This window comes from Python bivittatus, unplaced genomic scaffold (genome assembly GCF_059951505.1).
Source record: "Python bivittatus isolate LINGU-HERP-01145 unplaced genomic scaffold, Pbiv_v1 ctg000580_np1212, whole genome shotgun sequence".
NCBI classification, from domain to species: domain Eukaryota; kingdom Metazoa; phylum Chordata; class Lepidosauria; order Squamata; family Pythonidae; genus Python; species Python bivittatus.
The window spans coordinates 7,396,146-7,415,391 of record NW_028277087.1 but is presented as its reverse complement, the minus strand read 5'-3'; the positions used below and the strand labels follow the sequence as shown (position 1 = coordinate 7,415,391).

The 19,246-nt window shown below is 43.3% G+C and overlaps 1 protein-coding gene across 4 annotated transcripts in view; it reads left to right on the top strand.

The window, feature by feature from the left end:
- CSNK1G2 (casein kinase 1 gamma 2) overlaps nucleotides 1–19,246 on the top strand; it is a 70,793-nt gene that overhangs the window by 45,743 nt on the left and 5,804 nt on the right. For 3 of the 4 annotated variants that reach the window (XM_007431368.3, XM_088149471.1, XM_088149472.1), the window contains 7 exons: nucleotides 1,641–1,710; nucleotides 2,772–2,920; nucleotides 3,396–3,630; nucleotides 6,369–6,454; nucleotides 7,920–8,004; nucleotides 11,470–11,618; nucleotides 12,273–12,356. In XM_007431368.3, coding sequence (XP_007431430.1) covers nucleotides 1,641–1,710; nucleotides 2,772–2,920; nucleotides 3,396–3,630; nucleotides 6,369–6,454; nucleotides 7,920–8,004; nucleotides 11,470–11,618; nucleotides 12,273–12,356 — 858 coding nt within the window. Of the gene's footprint in view, nucleotides 1–1,640; nucleotides 1,711–2,771; nucleotides 2,921–3,395; nucleotides 3,631–6,368; nucleotides 6,455–7,919; nucleotides 8,005–11,469; nucleotides 11,619–12,272; nucleotides 12,357–18,301; nucleotides 18,410–19,246 lie in introns of all 4 variants that reach the window. The other variant, XM_088149473.1, reaches the window with a different exon arrangement.

The window sequence follows — 19,246 nt, the reverse complement described above, 5'->3', positions numbered from 1 at the left end:
GTTTTTCAAACTGTGTTTCTAGGATCCCTAAGATTCTTGAGAACTTGATGAGTTTCCATTAGAGACCAAGGATGGAACAAAACAAAGAAGTTAACTCAAGCACAGCCAAAAGTACAGCGAAAAGGATGGGGCTTGTTCTCCCATGAAAAAAACACCATGGCACCGTTTTGCAGATCAAGGATTCCAATAAATATTTTTTTAACTAAGTTCCACAGCTTTAAAGAGTGTGAAGACCCCTGTTCTATAGCAGTTGTTATCCTCTTTGCAGTCCTATAAATTAATAGAAGCCAAATGTCATGATTTATATTAGGGGCTAAAGAGTGATTTGAATCTAGTTCTCTACATCCAAAACAGCCAGCATATTCCCCTGAGTGTTGGAGTCCTGGAGTTTCCCATCATTTCGCTTATGGCCCCATATACCCAGGGCATGTATGTGTTATTACAGCCTTCTCCAACCTAGTGCCCACCACACATTTTGAAACAGGAACCCCCATAACTCTATAGCCAGCATGTGGAATTCTAGGAGTTAGAATCCATTCCTATCTGGAATAAATACATTAGAGAAGGCTGTGTTACACTCTCCTTCCTTCCTTCACCTGGTTTTTTCTTGGTTCTGAATTTTGCTTTGCTAAGTGCAGACTGGTTTTATTACTTGCCTCGTGCAAAGTCAGTGTTGAATTAATTTAGCTCACCAGTACTGACTCTTCCGACTGGTGAGAGTTCGCAAGTATTTGCTCCTTTTAAATGAATGTACCTAGATTCTTCTGTATGCCAGGCTTGTGGCCTGCTATTGGGCTGTGGATCTAAATCTGTCTTTCATATTACAGTGGTCACACTGTTGATCTCTGTCATGCTTAGTGTGGTCTGTTTGGATTAGCAGCCAGTCTCCAGTGAATCGGTTAGAGAGAGAACAGTTCCTCTCAAGAAAGTGAGAAACTTCACACAATAATTGTCACTTTGATTTTAAGTTAGGGTAAAATATTGATTGATGCATATGAACTTGTCCTGTGAAAAAAATCAAGTCATCTAGTCGCGCCTCAAAGGCTGATAGCAGCGGAAGGTTTGGCTTGATGAAAATCCCACAAATGTTTGGCCCGTAATGATTGTCCTAGCCTTTCAAGTACCACAAGGCTCCAGCCTGTTCTTGCTGAGACTTACTAATGTGACTATGCTTCTAAAATTGGTGGTGCGTTGGTATTTCTCCCCATAATTACTGGAAGGAGTTAGAACTTGGCTAGTTCTTCTGTTTTGCTATCACAGCCATCCCTAACAATTTGTCCCCCCTTCTTTAATGTAGTCTGCCCTAACTGCATTCTTTCCAGAAGTGCTGGGATTCCATCTCCCCAAGTGCCTAGCTGGCATTGCCATTTTGTTTTTTGGAAAGAATTCTGGGAGTTGTGGTCGCAACACAGTTGGAGGGTCGGGCTAATTGGTGGGCTTTGAATGATTCCTGCACTGAGCATAGAGTTGGCTTGATGGCCTGAACGTTTACTCAGATGCAAGTCCCATTGCGTTCAGTCAGGTGGTCCTGCAGCCTTAGTTTGCCTCCACTCAACAATCACCTTCCCTGTTTGTTTGTAATTACCTCCTGTTTCATTAACAGGGGTGATAATAGGATTTGTAACTTTTCCTTTCTCTAGGAACCTATCAAATCCAGAGCTCCTCAGTTGCATTTGGAGTACCGATTCTACAAACAGCTTGGCAATGCAGGTGAGTAAAAGCAACAGACTTGTAGAACTACCCAGAGGACTTTTTTTTTTTTTAAGTTCTTTCAGTTTTCTTGTCCTCATGAGTACAAAGGAATTGTTGCTTTGTTTTAAGAGTGATTGTAAGAAGCTTAGTGCTTGGAACATGCTTTCTTAATAAGCCTTGTTAACACTGATTATCTTATTACTAATCTCTCTCCTGTCCCCACTGTCCTAATCATTCTTCCTTCTAAAGCTCTTTTTTCCTTAGGCTTTTATTGTTTAATAAAAACTTCACCTCAGTAATAATGAATTTTTATTTGCGTATTGATTCTGCTGCAGGTGTTTAAAGATTTTGCTGTGTGGTACATTTTTACATTTTTTATCTTCTGTGGACTCATGTGTGAATAATACTTTAAAATTTCATCTGTTAAAAATACAGTACAAAGGAAAAGCTGGGGTACACATAGAGAAGACTTTTCTCTCCCCAGGGATTATAAGGCCTTCAAATAGGAGCTGCAGAATGGCACTTACCAACCAACCATGCCCTCCTCTGACATATTCCATTGTGTTTTCCCTCATTCGCTTTTCTGTCCACAGCAGAAACACGGTATTTTCTGTCATGGAACAAGGCAAGTAGGAGTAGGTCCTGTAGGAATAACTCCTGTGTTATTGCCCCCCAAAAACCATTATGGGCATATTCTGATAGTAACCAGGAGTTGAGCTAGACTCAGGGAAGGCTGTATTTTAGGTAACTTGATGCCTTTTTGGATTATAATTCACAATTGCCATGGGCTAATGCTGACAGGAACTAAAACATCTGGAAGTTTGGGGATCTTACAAGATTTCAGATTTTTTTTTTTAAATGGAGTCCCACAGATGCCACCTGGAGTAACTGCCCTAAGGCCAGCGAGTGTGACATTTCAACACTCTGTTATAGTGCTATCCATTTATATTCCTGCATGTGGCATATCATAGGCTGCTTATCTTTGTGGCTTCGTAATCTAGAAGTAAAATGTAGAGTCATATTCACCTCTCCCAACCATCCCTTTGCACCCACACCACTTTATTTTCCACCCTTTCCAGAAGGAATCCCTCAGGTGTACTACTTTGGCCCATGTGGAAAGTACAACGCCATGGTCTTGGAGTTGCTGGGCCCAAGCCTGGAAGACCTCTTTGACCTGTGTGACCGGACATTCACTCTCAAGACCGTTCTTATGATTGCCATCCAACTGGTGAGCATCCATTCTGTAGAGCAGTGTTTCTCAACCTTGACAACTTTAAGATATGTGGACTTCAACTCCCAGAATTCCCTTGACTTAGAACCAGTCCAGCCTCCTGCTCAGTTAAAGCATTCCAGTAACCTGGAATTCTCTGGTTTAAGGAGCAGCTGCCAAGGCAGTGAGTTGCTCAATTCTTCCTTCATTAGCCTTCTTGATTTGTGTGGAGAAAAATCTTCAGCACAAAAACGCAGTAGAAGCTAGTTTTCTCTTTAACCTGCAGAGTAGCTTTGTTTCCTTACTGAGCTTGAAGAAAGGTTAATCTCAAAAAATTAGAGAGTAGTAATTTTTGTAGGTGGGCTTACCAGGCTGAATGAACACATCTTGCTGTTAAAAGTTCTAGGAAGAGAACTTCTGATGTTGGATGTTTTAGTCAAGCTTTTAACTGTATTCTGATCAGTAAACCTCCCTGGCTTCGCTTCTTAACCAGATTACACGGATGGAGTACGTCCACACCAAAAGCCTGATCTACAGAGACGTAAAGCCAGAAAACTTCCTGGTGGGGCGGCCCGGAAGCAAGCGTCAGCACACCATCCACATAATTGACTTTGGCCTGGCCAAAGAGTACATTGACCCAGAGACCAAAAAGCATATCCCCTACCGAGAGCACAAGAGCCTGACAGGAACGGCACGGTACATGAGCATCAACACCCACCTGGGGAAAGGTGAAGAAGGGGCACTCTTTGACATGTTTCCCGGGGGGGGGAAAGGGGATAGAGCAGTGTTGTCCAAACTTGGCCACTTTAAGATGAGTGGACTTCAACTCCCAGAATTCCCCAGCCAGCCATCTTAAAGTGGCCAAGTTTGGACAACACTGGGATAGAGGATATGTGTGTGTGGGGGGAGTTCTCGTAAATTTCATTTTAACTAAAAATTACAGCTTAAATCTGCTTTTCCTAACTAGGCACTTTTTGTGTGTGAGTGTGCACGCGTGCACATGCACGCCTTTGAGTCACTGTGAACTCCTGGCGACTGTCTGGAACAGTCCCTGCAGTTTTCTTGGTGATATTTTTGGAAGTGGCTTGCCAGTACTTTCTTCCTAGGGCTAAGAGAGAGTGACTGGCCCAAAGTCCCCCACCTGGCTTCATGCCTAAGGCAGGACCTGAACTCATAGTCTCCTGGTTTCTAGCCTAGTGCCTTAATCACTACACCAAAGTGGCTCTCAACCAGGTGCGTATGAGATATATTATTCATTTGCATATTTAATCAATTTATTATTTATTTATTTATATATCAAATTTGTCACCACCCATCTCGTTGAAAAGCGACTCTGGGCGGTTTACAAAGGGGATAAAATCAATTAAAATACAATGTAAAAACAATCTTAAAAGTAATAAATAAATTCCAAGAATGACCAAATTGGTGAATAATTTATTTATTTATAATTTATAAGTTGCCTCAGTTGCTGAAGCAACTCTAGATGGTGAACAATGCATTAAAAAGGTTAAAGAAAAATACCCCAGTAAGTCAGAAATAAAAACCATACTAAACTACCATATCAGGGAAGAAAAATACCATAAACACCAAGAGAATAATATCCCATGTGGTGTAGTGGGAAAGGTGCTGGATTAGGAACAAGGAATCCTAGGTTCTCATTGCTCTTCAGCCAGGGAGGCTCCCTGGGGGACTTTGGGCCAGCCCTTCCCTCTCAGCCCAAGAGCCAATCAGGTATAGTGGGGAAGGTGCTGGACTCAGGGCCGGGAGACCCAGGTACTAGTCCCCCTTCAGCCACAGAAGCAACCTGGAAAACATTGAAGGAGCTGGACTAGGAGCAGGAAGACCTGGCCTCTAGTCCGACCTCAGCCACAGAAGCTCCCTGGTGACTTCGGACCAGTCCCTCTCTTGCAGCCCAACCTACCTCAGAAGGTGGTGGTTGTGGGAAAAAATTGGAGGAGGACGCAACTTGAACTCCTGAATAAAAGGGGTAAATCTACCTAATAAATATATATTGGTCATTCAATGAGGCCGGGAGAAAATGTCTTTTACCCTTTGAAAACATAATTGTGAATTTAAGGAGGAGGGCAGAGAAAAAGTCTTGGCCCACAGACAGCCAATTCCCCAGGAAAAGTTTATGAATTATGGTTGGAGCATAAAAGCTCATATTTTGATTGATCACAAAATACAAGTCTGGTTCATATCTTCTGCTTCCCAGTTTGGGATTTTTATAGTATCTGGAAAGTGCCTCATGTCTCATCACAATTTTTTCCACCTTTCTGTTTGGGCCTGAAGTTATGAAATATGAATTATATGCATAAAGAGGAGAAAGTGTGTCTGCAGGTAAAATGAATGTACTATATAACTTAGCAGATGTATGAAGCAAGGTTTCTCTGTGAAACTGATTGCAGGTAGATTCAGAATTTCCTGTGGAACTGTTATGTAGCAAAAGGTGGCTTTGGACTAGAGGAAAATCCTTGCTTACACAAGAACTGGCACTATATTTTCACCAATTTCTCACTTCTCTGCTTGCTGCAATTCTCCCTGCAGTTTCGCACGTGCTTTGAGAAAGTCCACCAACCCCAAGTAACAGTTTTGGGGTGATCACAGAGGCTAGCGGCGGGCATGGGTGTTTCAGTGGAAGTGTCCTGCCCAGCCTAAGTAGAAATATTTATGACTAGGGCAAAGTCTCTGTTGGATACAATACAGACTTCACAGGACTCAGTGCTACAAAATGTGCACTGAGGTCTAACAATGACATCCTAAACCTCAAGTTGTTTATTTGTGGTTCATTGAATACTCACAGTTGGCTAGGTTCAGACAGCAAGCAAAGACATAAATGAGCAAACCATAATATGATTGAGTTGTGTGAACATAGCTTTGCTATCACGGGTGGGGAACCCCCACAGGGCAGTCTCTCTGAATTCCACATCTAGAGATAAGCTGAAATGGAGCAGTTGAATAAACCTTATTTGGAAGATTTCTAGAATGGTTTTGTTACCTACTGTCAGAAGCAAGTACCTGGATGGGTTCTTCTATTTAATTCAGCAGAGTGGTGGTGGTGGTGGTGGTGGTGGTGATGATGATGATGATAAAGATACAATGAACTTTTATAATATACTTCTTTATCCTGGTGATTCTTGTGCACAGAGGAGTGGGACAGGATCAAGTCATGTGTGAATTGGTCTACCACACTGGGCATCCTAGCTGGGTTCACACATTGTAGTAACCCATGTTCTCCATTCTGTGCTTTATTGAATGAGTCATAAATGGGGTTCACACCGTAGAATAAGCCTTAAACCATGGTTTACCAATGCTGGGTTCATACAGTACACTAAACCAATCAAATCATTTTCCAGCTTGCAGTGGTTTGCAGTATGGAGACCCAGTCAGAAGCATTAAAAAAGAAAGAAAGAAATGTAATTGAAATAACACTCTTGATCAGATTTTTTTGTCATCTTCTGTGCAGAACAAAGCCGAAGAGATGACCTAGAAGCACTTGGTCACATGTTCATGTACTTCCTCCGAGGAAGTCTGCCCTGGCAAGGCCTCAAGGTGAGTCCTGTCTCTATGGAAAAATATGCAAATTTATACTAAGCATATGCGTATTTTCCCTTTTGCTACTGTAGGGACCTTACCCTCCGAATATTGTGTTCTTCAGTATGTTTTCCATCTTATCTGGATAGCCTCTTGGAAGCTAGGAACTTAGACATATTTATGATTCCCTTTTTAAAGAACAAGCCAAGGTTCTTGGACCTCTACTCCCTTAATGATTTTCTCGTGGTGGTATGGTTGTGGAACACGCCCAAGACTTGCTTGTGTGTTAAGCGGGTCCGATTTCCGCAGACTGAAATCAATTACAAATGTTAGTTGTCCACAGGTTCACCTTCACGCAGCTGGCTTGACGTCACCCAAGCCATTAAGACACATGCAGAACAGAGAACAGTGAAGACTGTAACTTTGAAAATTATGTTTTCTCCCTATTTGTGTCTAGAGCTTCTGGATCACCCCAGTTTCTTCCATTTGCATCATTCAGGGTCTTGAATGATGATCAGCTGACTTTGTGCCTGTTTATTTTCTTGCAGCGAGAATCACTAGTTTCCATTTGCTAATTGCTGAATCCAGGGGTTTCCACTGGAAGAGACTGGCTTGATTGGTGCAGGCCTTGGTTGCGTCCCATTTAGATTATTACAATTGTCTCCTGGAAGGTGTTCCTGATTCCTCTCCTTGTTCCCTGTTCTGGACCTTCCAAACTATTCTGGTGTCTCATTACATCACACAGCTCTTCACTGGCTTCTTAGTCAGGGCAGACCCCTGTTTACTCATGCTGTTGTTTAGAGACCTTTGGTCACAAGTACCCCAATCTTTGATCTTATTTCACTCTGCAATCCTGTTTATTCCTTACACTCCTCTGGATGGGGTTTTGTACCATGTTTCAGGGTTTCAGTCTCCAGCTTTCTGGCTTTCAGAGACGTAGCCTTGTGGCTCTGGAATTCCTTCCTTCCCTTCTTGTGGAAGTTTGATAGCCTTTAAAAGGGGACTAAAGATCTTTCTATCTGACAAATGAGTTAGTGTAGTGCCTGGTTATCCCAGCCTTGCCTCCTTAATTGGCCATGATGAATGAATGATAAATTTATAGGTGCTTGGTTGCATTGCAGGGTATTTTAAAAACTAGTTTGGATACTGTCTTTGGTTTGTCTTGGCTATTAATATCTGTCTACTGGTTGGTTGCTAAATTGTGAATTAACTGGATGGGATGGGATTTTGAATTACTGTGTTTTTCTGATCTTTACACACCTTAGTAAAAGCACGTAATTACAATAATATGTTTTTGTTTTTATTAGTACACCTTGGCAAATAAATGCCTAGTGCATGTTTTGTGTAATCCTCGCAATTTATCCAATGTCTTGTGGAGCAGTTGTGTTTTTCTTGGCAGGCTTTTCCTAAGAAACACCTGGCTTCCACAGCCTGACCTGACTCTTCTCTCCTCCCTCTTCCCACCCTTGCTTTCTCTTCCTAGGCAGACACCCTGAAAGAGCGGTACCAGAAGATTGGTGATACCAAGAGAGCCACACCCGTTGAAGTGCTGTGTGAAAACTTCCCCGGTAAGGATCACCAGCAATGCAGTGACAGTGTCTGGTTTCAGCTGCCAAGAAGAGAGATTTAGATAAATGAAAGGAGAGGAAGCAGTTTATATAAAAGAGGTATTGTTAGGTTAAGCTTGGTTTGCAGTAAAGAGTTGCAGTGCAGGTTGTCTTTGCTCACAATTCTGCCTGATTACATCTCCTAAAATATTCTGTGCCAACTTTCATTGTCCTGGCTGCAAATTTGAAGAACTGGATTGGAGAAAGCTGGCTTGGTTTTCTCCTCTGTGCCTAAATAACAGTCAGCAAACTTGTGTTCCTAAACATGCACAGTCCACTTTGGACTCTTTCATTGCATTTCTGAAATGTTTTGAATTACTAAAGACTTGGCAGTGTCTCTTGGTAGTCCTTCTGTTTTGGGTGTGGGTGGTACTGCTTTGACTACCTAAGCAGAGGTGCTCTAAATAATAGAAACATTAGTCTTGATGGATGACTAGAAACTCCAAACCCAGCAACTGTTCCCTAAGATAGACTTCGCCTTAGCAGCTGTATCACACTGCTGGAATATGCTTAGCTGTGGTTGACAAGGGCACACAGAGTCCTTTTACATGGAATCCTGCCATGTCCCCCCATCCTATACTTAGGCTTCACATTTTTCCTACCCATATACAGAATTTTAAATTTATTCTTGTTAAATTCTGTTCTATTCATTTCAAGCCATTGATTGGGCCTATCTAGATCATATTGAATCTCCCACTTTTGTGTCATCTGCAAACTTTATAAGTGCCCCCTCAATTCCATTTTCTAAGTCATTGATAAAAATGTTGAATGGCTCCGGCCGCAAAAATTTACCGCCTCGGGGTACGAGCAGGATACGCGGCCATTTTCCCTCCCGTGACACGGTCTGCGGCCATTTTCCGCCCCTGACACGTGGTCTGCGGCCATTTTTCCGCCCGACACGTGGTCCGTGGCCATTTTCCGCCCCTGACACGTGGTCCGCGGCCATTTTCCACCCCTGACACGTGGTCCGCGGCCATTTTTCCGCCCCTGACACGTGGTCTGCGGCCATTTTTCCGCCCCTGACACGTGGTCCGCGGCCATTTTCCGCCCCTGACACGTGGTCGTAGGGAGGGGGACTCTCCCTCCAAGCAATAGCCGCCTCCTTGTCCTCCACGCCAGAACGGATTAACGGTTATTACATTGAACCTTATGGGGAAATTTGCTTCGGGTTGCGACCAATTCGGGTTGCGGCCAGAGTCACGGAACGAATTAAGTTCGTAAACTGAGGTTCCACTGTATTTATTTCTCCTTTTACAGTATTCCTACCCAAAAGTTTCAGCAGGACTTCCATTCTCTGATTCCTGTGTAACACCCCCACCCTTTCTCTTGGGTCTGCTCCTTTGGAATAAATTGTAGCTTTCCAGTGCTGTGTGCCAATCATAAATATCATCCCACTAAGTTTCAGTATGCGAAGAGAGGACTCTTTGGAAAAGACCCTGATGCTGGGAAAGATTGAAGGCAAAAGGAGAAGAGGACGGCAGAGGATGAGATGGTTAGAGAGCATCACTGAAGCAACGAGCATGAAACTGAGCAAACTCAGGGAGGCAGTGAAGGACAGGAAGGCCTGGCACGATATGGTTCATGGGGTCACAAAGAGTCAGACATGACTTAACGACTGAACAACAACAAAAAAGTTTCAGTAATGCCTGCCCCATCATATTTGACTTCCTGAGTCCACATCTCTAGTTCTCCTTTTTTCTCTCCCAGACTCTGCACAAATATAGAAACATTTGAAGTTTTGAGTGCCACCCACTGGCATCTCTGTTGCAATGTCCCCCGTCCTGACCTCATACTCCTCCAGCTTTCTTGGGTCCAGCCTGTGACTGCATATTTAGTTCTGAGTTTTGCCATCCTCCCCCTTTTGTTCTAGTTTAATGCCCTCCTGATGAGATTGGCAAGGCACTTGACAAAACCTCCTTCCCAGTTTTTGTAAGAGATATCCCATCTCTTCCTAGAAATCCTTTGTGAGGATAGTGTAGTCCATTATGGTAGGGTCCAAACCCTTCTTAGCACCATCATTTCTGTGTCCAGTTGATTTCCAAGATTTCTCTTCTTGTGTCATGGCCCTCAGATGGAAGGACTGATTTAAAAAACTACTTGTTCCCAGTTCCTTCACTTTCCTATCTGAGATGTCATAGTCTCCAGAGATTCTGTCAGGATCTCTCCTGGCTGCATCATTCATCCCTGTGTGGATCAAGAAGAAAGATTGTATGTTGGTGGGTTTGAATAGCCTTGGTCACCTTTCCACCACATTCTGTTTATTTATTTAAAAGATTTATCTGGCCACCCATCTTGCGACACACGACTCTGAAAGGCTAACAACAATGATTAAATCACAAACAATAAAACAAGAAATCAAGAAAAGCCAGGTGCCCAATCATCTATATCTGTTCATCTATGCAATCCCCATGCTCCAGCCTTACTACCCCAACCCCTCAAATACTATGAGTATCTGGAAGTTAACATACCTCCCACAATACAACTGCCTCAACTCCTTAACAGGGAATCACCCAGCATCAAGTGCATTTCTTCTGTCTCAGGTGGCTCTTGGATCTTTTCAATCCATGGGAGCCCATGTTTCTTTTACTATGTTCTCTGATACAGTTTGCTCGAATGGCTGTCAGTCATCTAGAAGGAGTCTCTCTACTGGTTCCTGAGTTCCACTAGCACTGACTGCCTCCTGATCTTGTTTCTTTGGATTATATTCTTCCATGTGTTTGCCTCTGCCATAGGCCTTTCTCCCACTCTTTGGTGTCCTACTCACTCCTCTGTCCCTGCTGGAGAGCTTCTTGTAGCCTCTTTTCTGCTGTTACTTCCTTCATGATTCAGTTTTATCCACTTATAAAGGCATTTAAGTCAGGGGCTCTTACACAGTTTTGTGGCATTGTAACGGTCAGTCCACAGATTGATGAGCAATCAGGAAAGAGTATTATAAACAGCCACCCATAAACTCCTCTGTTACCAATGAAAGGAATCACCACCTTGCTTATTCACAAGAAAGTAGTTGATAGAAATTGAAAAAGTCTCCACTCTAGCATACTGAAGGAGAAATTGGTTCTAAATTGGGTTAGTTCAGCTACTGTAGTCTTACTCCTCTCACCTCAATAAATCCTGTTAAAGAAGACTCTGAGAATCTTGCTTTGGCAGGATTACTTTGATTGAATCAGCTGCCACAAGCCTGATGGGCTCTGAGTTCCATGCAGCATTGGAAGAAATAAATTCCTTCTTCCTATCAGAGCTCCTGGAAGAAAGGCAGGATGTAAACAAAAATAATAGGTGCACACACAATTCAGTCACATAATTTTAGCTCCTATCTACCCCCACTGCTGCCATCTTAATTTTGTTGGGCTTCACATCTGCATTTTTCCTCCTGCTTCAAGTCCTTGGTTGAGTTTTGAACAGTAGATGTGCCTTTTTCTTTTGCAGAGGAGATGGCCACATATCTCCGCTATGTGCGGCGTCTGGACTTCTTTGAAAAGCCAGATTATGACTATCTAAGGAAACTTTTCACAGACCTGTTTGACCGGAACGGCTACGTCTTTGATTATGAATATGACTGGGCTGGGAAGCCTTTAGTAAGTAGCAGCCAGGGAGGTCTCTGGGTGGAGAAAGATAAATACAGTATTATTTATACATACACACAAAGCCTTTTGGTTCAATAGAGAAAGTGAATAGAGATGCTATGGCATTTATAAGCATAAAAAAACTGATCACCCAAATATTATCAAGGAAGATGGTTGAATATTGTGTGGATTGTTATAACACTTCTTGAGAACCATCTTATTACTCTGGAAAGTAAATAAGAACAGCTCATCTAGTGGCCAAAGTTGCACTTTTCCTTAAATGTAAGAATCCTGGTGCTTCTTGTGACTTCTTAATTATGAGTAACTTATACACTGTCCACTCTCAGAGGGAAGGAACAAACATTGAGGCTGCTACTCTATATTATTGGAATGTTTGTTCCTTTTAGCAGTCTTGGGCACTTAATTGTAGAACAACAGGATAAACAAATAATCTGGCTATTTCAAGACATTGGTTTCAGTTCAAGACATTGGTTTTGGTGTGCCTCACTGAGCAACATTTGATTCTCTTTTCTGGGGGAGAGAGGCATTTGTTCCTCTAGAAGACCCCTGTGTGGGTCATATTTTAAAGCCCACTTGTCTAAATTGATGGCAGATCATTCCCCAGTCAGCTGAATGTTTTGCCCTGTTTCTTTCCTCCTTTTGTAGCCCACCCCTATTGGCACAATCCAGAGTGACGTACAAGTCCAGCCTCCAAACAGGGAGAAAGCACAGCAGTACATCAAACAGCAGGTAACTAGTTTTTGATTTATTGATCTATTTATTTCTTTTCTAGGGTTGGAATGTGATTGGCTGAATAGCTGAATGAGAATCAGGCTGCAGTGTTAGCTTGTGCAGCAAAGGTACAAGGTACTCTGACCAGAGAGGCCCACAGGGTTGCCAGTTTAGAGGTGGAAATGGAGGCTTGGTGCCACCTGGTGGACAGAGCCATAGGTATCTTTGTCTCCTGGAAGTGCTGCTAAACAAGGAAATGGATGGCTTGATGTGAAGATGCCTGATCTTGATCCAGAATAATGGTCCATTCAGCTGATAATGCTTGGGATAGATGGTATGGTTCTCTCCTTAGGTTTTGGACTTCAACTTCCATGAGTCCTAGCTAGCATGACTGGCAGCAAGCTATCATGGGAATTGTAGTTCAAAACATCTGCAGGGCTATCTCTGGGTAGCAGGGCCATTTCCCATCCTGCTACCTTTAACTGGAGATGCCAAGAGTGGAACTCAGGACCTTCTGCATAAAGGCAGATGCTGTATCATTTTGCTATGGGCCCCCATGCCGCTGCCTTTCTCGATTGGTCTAGTTGTCTGCCTTGACTGGTAAAATCTCCTGCAGAGTTGTGTCACCAAAAAATATTTTGAATGAAAATACATGAAACCTTTTCCATAGGAAAAAAATTATCCACTAGTAATGGGATAGGCAGCTTATGAGCTGTGTGTGCCCTTGAAGCCCCAGGTGAAGAACCTGTCTATCTCTGTATTAACCTTAGTTTCTTCTCCAAGGACTCCTGAGCTGGGTTTGCACAACATGTTCAACCTAGTCTGCTATAGCCATAGTAACAGTGTCTGAGCCACCATTTTGGAAATGAGGAGTCCCCACTCAGTTCTTCTAGTCCTGGTGGTGGCTCTTGTGCCAGGAGAATACTGGCAAGACTTGATTATGTCAAGATCCCTTCACCATTGGCCAGGCAGACAGCAGTGTGTACATGGCTTGTTCATTATAGAGGTTCAGTGTTTGGAAAGCTGCTTCTATGACTTCCAGGGTGCAGTAATGAGTTCCATAATGGAGAGCACTGTTTGTTTTTTCAGCCACTCTATATCACCAACTCTTTTTCTTGGAGGACTTACTGGGCTGGGCTTAGACACTGCCTTGGAATTTATTGAATTTGGCATTTGCAGAGCATGGCTGATAGGCAGAATGTAGTTTAACCCACAATTAACCACATGCTGTTTTGAACTAAAACTGCCCCTCTCTCATCCCACTACTGATTGGGGTTTCTTGTTTTTTTACTTGATTAAGTGTGTCATCTGAATGCAACCAGGATGTTATACAGGATCCTAGAGGAGAGATATTTGCAATCAGGACACATAAACAGAAGACCAAGCAAGGAAAGGGGAGTTGGGATGGGGAAGGGTGATTTGTCTGCCTGTTGCAAAAGTGGTGGATATCACACATGGCCTTAAAGTTCTTATGGGCTAGAGCCAAGTCTGGGCCTACCTACCCACCAACCATGAATACTAACACTACCTTTCTTGTAAGTCAGAGTAACAGAATCTTGCAAGCCTGAAAGAACATCTCTTCCCCCTCGCTTTTACAGTCTAAGAAACTAGGGAGGGTCCCTTCTGAGATGTTTGCCACGCCCCCATTCCTTCTGCGGACTCAACTGCCTGTTGTCTGGCCATTGCCTAGTCTGTGGCTCCTCCTCCTCCTACAGGTAGTCCTCATTTAGCAACTGCCTCATTTAACAATCATCTGCAGTTATAACGGTGATGAAAAAGTAACGTCACAACCAGTCCTTGCATTTACAACCTTCGCAGGTCTGTAAAGCAAAGGAGAATTGAAGTCAGATCATGAACACAGCTGCAGTTTCTCTTAGCAACTGCTTTGTTTAACCGAGTTGCCAGTCCCAATTTGGTCACTGAACAAGGACTACCTGTACCTCAGGATAAACTGTCCTATAGGTGCTTGGATGCCAAGCCATATTCAGCTTTAAAGGTGTTAATCACCATCACTTTGAATTGGACCCAAAGCAAAGTAGGAACCATCGCAGCAACTGCAGCACTGCTAAATCTGATAATCCATTTTATACTAACTGAAAACTCCCAGCTGTCTTCGGAGGCAGAACATGTTATTGTAGTTTAATTGTATGGTAGACATTTTTTTAAAAAAAATTAAGCACATAGAAGAAGAAGCCCTGATGATAGACAGACAGCATGGATTCTGCAAGGCTAAATCTTGGCTCAGCAGCCATTTTGAGTATTTGAGAGTGTCAGCTGGTAAGTGGAGGAGGTGACCCTGGCCATATTATATATTTGGATTTTCAAAGATCTTTTGACAAAGTTTTTCATCAGAGGTTCTTTAATAAATTCAATGATTGTGGAATAATAGCTCTCCTTTTATGGATTGCTAACTGGTTCAAAATCAAAGAGCAGAACATAGGAATAAATGGGACCTTTTCTTTAATGGAGGGGAGTAAGAAAAATCTCTGTTGGAACTCGCTTTTTAAACTTGTCCATAAATTATCGTGATGTGGGAATAAACAGTGCGCTAACCAAGTTTGCAGATGGTAGCATGCTATTCAGAGTGGTAAACTTTTTTATTGTGAGAAGTTCCAGAAGGATTTCTGTGAATTGGGTGAACGGTCAGACAGTGGTTCAGTTTAAGTAAACGTAAAGTGATGCACATTGGGAAAATTAAAAAAAACTAACTTCATGTATCCAGTGATACAGGATGAGCTTCTGTAACTAATAAAAAAAAAATCTTGCAGTCATAATGGAGTGTTAAATGAAGGTGTCAACTCAGTGTGTCATAACTATGAAAAAGGCAAATTCAGTGCTAGGCATCATTAGGAAAGGATTGAAAACAAAGCTGGTAACGTTGCAATGCCCTTGCATAGATCCATAGATTCATCTGCATTTGGAATGATGGGTACAGCTCTAGTCACCACAAAAGATAAAATAGAGCAGGACAAAGTGCAGAATAAGGCACCCAAAATGACTGGGGGACTTGAATACCTTTCTTATGAGAAAAGCCAAAATATTTGGGAACCTTTCGCTTAGAAAAAAGGGGTAGGGTGGAGACGTCTAAAATCACGCACGGCCTAAAGAAAGAGAAATTTCTCTCACTCTCAAAACATTAGGAACACACAAGGGGCTACACAATGAAGTGGTTAGAAAATATTTTAAAACAGGCAGGAGGAGGCACTTCTTCACATACAGTGGGGCAAAAAAGTATTTAGTCAGCCACCAATTGTGCAAGTTCTCCCACTTAAAAAGATGAGAGGCCTGTAATTTCCATCATAGGTATACCTCAACTATGAGAGACAAAATGAGAAAAAAAATCCAGAAAATCACATTGTCTGATTTTTAAAGAATTTATTTGCAAATCATGGTGGAAAATAAGTATTTGGTCACCTACAAACAAGCAAGATGTCTGGCTCTCACAGACCTGTAACTACTTCTTTAAGAGGCTCCTCTGCCCTCCACTCGTTACCTGTAGTAATGGCACCTGTTTGACCTTGTTATCAGTATAAAAGACACCTGTCCACAACCTCAAACAGTCACACTCCAAACTCCACTATGGTCAAGACCAAAGAGCTGTTGAAGGACACCAGAAACAAAATTGTAGACCTGCACCAGGCTGGGAAGACTGAATCTGCAATAGGCAAGCAGCTTGGTGTGAAGAAATCAACTGTGGGAGCAATAATTAGAAAATGGAAGACATACAAGACCACTGATAATCTCCCTTGATCTGGGGCTCCACGCAGGATTTCACCCTGTGGGGTCAAAATGATCACAAGAACGGTGAGCAAAAATCCCAGAACCACATGGGGGGACCTAGTGAATGACCTGCAGAGAGCTGGGACCAAAGTAACAAAGGCTACCATCAGTAACACACTACGTTGCCAGGGACTCAAATCCTGCAGTGCCAGATGTGTCCCCCTGCTTAAGCCAGTACATATCCGGGCCTGTCTGAAGTTTGCTAGAGAGCATTTGGATGATCCAGAAGAGGATTGGGAGAATGTCATATGGTCAGATGAAACCAAAGTAGAACGTTTTGGTCTAAACTCGTCATGTTTGGAGGAGAGCGAATGCTGAGTTGCATCCAAAGAACACCATACCTACTGTGAAGCATGGGGGTGGAAACATCATGCTTTGGGGCTGTTTTTCTGCAAAGGGACCAGGACGACTGATCCGTGTAAAGGAAAGAATGAATGGGGCCATGTATCGTGAGATTTTGAGTGAACACCTCCTTCCATCAGCAAGGGCATTGAAGATGAAACGTGGCTGGGTCTTTCAGCATGACAATGATCCCAAACACACCGCCCGGGCAATGAAGGAGTGGCTTCGTAAGAAGCATTTCAAGGTCCTGGAGTGGCCTAGCCAGTCTCCAGATCTCAACCCCATGGAAAACCTTTGGAGGGAGTTGAAAGTCCGTGTTGCCCAGTGACAGCCCCAAAACATCACTGCTCTAGAGGAGATCTGCATGGAGGAATGGGCCAAAATACCAGCAACAGTGTGTGAAAACCTTGTGAAGACTTACAGAAAACATTTGACCTCTGTCATTGCCAACAAAGGATATCTAACAAAGTATTGAGATGAACTTTTGATATTGACCAAATACTTATTTTCCACCATGATTTGCAAATAAAGTCTTTAAAAATCAGACAATGTGATTTTCTGGATTTTTTTTCCCATTTTGTCTCTCATAGTTGAGGTATACCTATGATGAAAATTACAGGCCTCTCTCATCTTTTTAAGTGGGAGAACTTGCACAATTGGTGGCTGACTAAATACTTTTTTGCCCCACTGTAGTGTGTCATGAACCTGTGGAGTTCATGATCATAAAACATGATGGTGATTATTAACTTGGGGGGCTTTAGAAGGGGATTGGATAAATTCATGGTCCATCAAGGGCCAGGAGATTCCAGGTTGTGTCTGGTCTGGGGGCAGCGTGCCTCCACTTCCCAGGCACAGGGCAGCAGTGCTGGGGTAGCACGTCTCTCTCGCCTCCTTGCCATGGAGGCACCATGGATACATCTGGTTGGCTTTGGTGGCCAAACAAAACTCTGGGCTAAGGTGGGCCTTGGCCTGACCCAGCAGGGCAGTTCTTAGGTTCTTCTGTTCTGAAATAAGTGGTTGCAAACAGTGACAGGGATCTTTTTTTTTTAAAACCGAAGGATTTGGGACAGGAAGCTTAAATAAAACCAGGGCTGGTGTAAGGACTGAGTCTCTCCACCTATTTTTTCTTTTTACATACTGTATGCCTTCCCTCTGGCCGCCCCTTGGAAGGGACATAGGCAGAAGAGGAGGGGGTGGGTAACCCTCCCTGACTGGTGGCAGTGGCTCAGATCCTGAGTGCAGCACCCTGGATTTTAGAGGGGGATGTTGCTCAGTGACCCCATCCACTACGTAGCAGCTGAGGGACGACTTCTTGTTTGTAGGGGCATCTGCAGTTGAGCACTGCTGGCACGCCGAAGGCATTCCCCCTCGGGGAGCAGCTGACGTATGTTGTGCAAACGCAGCCATTGTAAACAAAGTGTGTGGGGGAGGGATGGAAAATACACCTGTGATGTTTTCTGAGATTGAATATTTATGGAAATCCATCGAGAAACCACAGATATGAGAAGCTGGGCAATGCGTGGGCGAATGTGCACTTGCTTGCAGACTCAGAGCTTCTGAACTGAACTGAGTAGGGAACAGAATCGGCACTCCAATGTGGATCATGCCCATTTCTCTAACTGGCAATGCTGGTTATTTTTTAGGGATGGATATATTGATTTGCATTCTAGCCTGTTTTATATTCTTTTTGCTTTTGCGTTTTTGTTTTTCCCCCTTTTCTTCACCTCTGTTCCCCTTTCCTTTGCCCTGAAAATCCCACTTCTTTCTGTCTCCCTCCCCCCATGTTTTTTTAAACTATTATTACTATGATTTTCCCCTTTGTTTCCTGCCTCCGTCATTAGCAGTCACCCGAGGGGACGGAGTTTTGGGATCCCCAGGCTGGCCAGCAGCCTGCTGAGGACACTCTAGGAACCCCCTTGGCAGCCAGCAGGCTTGGGGGTTCCGTTCAGGTACATGAGAGGGACGAGGCGGGAGGTGGGAGGCGGCGTGGGTGACCCAGCAGCTGCTGCCGGACCCCATCCATGCAGTGGAAGCGTTCCAAGCTTTTTCCCCTTGACCCTCTGTGTGTCCAGCCACCCTTGCACCAGTTTGCTTTTAAGTCCTGTTTTGATGGCATTAGGGCTGTTTCAGAAGCCCTGCCTTGGGCACCGTGAAATGTGTAGTTTTCCTTTCTCCCATTTGCTCATCCTGCTTGGCTCCCAAAGGATGTGTGAGAAGAGCAAAGAAAATTCCTCTCTTTGAAACGATGCTTGTAAGAAATCAGGTCTGTTACAGGTTGGCCTCAGGCCGCATTTAAACTTTTAATGATGTGAAGCAAAGGAAAAAGAAGAAATTAACAACAACTTGGGAGTCCAAATATATAAGCATATTTGTAAACTTAAGAAAATGTGAAAGCCATACTCAGTCTTCTTAAAAGCCACTTGTAGAAATGAAGATAATCCATTAGCAAAATCTTGGTAAATATAGGTAGGAATAGAAACCATGCTTAAAGCTGAGATGTGTTCCTGTGTGTGTGTGTGTCTGCCACTTCAATGCAGAAGATGCTAGTTCCACCATGAGAGTATCTAGGAAAAAATGTATGCATATATATAGAAAACACCAGTATGTGTTCCTCTGTGTTTGCCTGTCATTGCTGTGCAAGGCCGATCTGCCTGCTTTTGGAGACACAAAAAATCTGCACCAGGACAATGAAAGAAACCTAAATTCCTGGATTTGCAGGTGTTCATCACATTCTGTTTGGTTTCATTTGGGTTTTGCTGATCCAGAAATCTGCACAGAGGCCCATC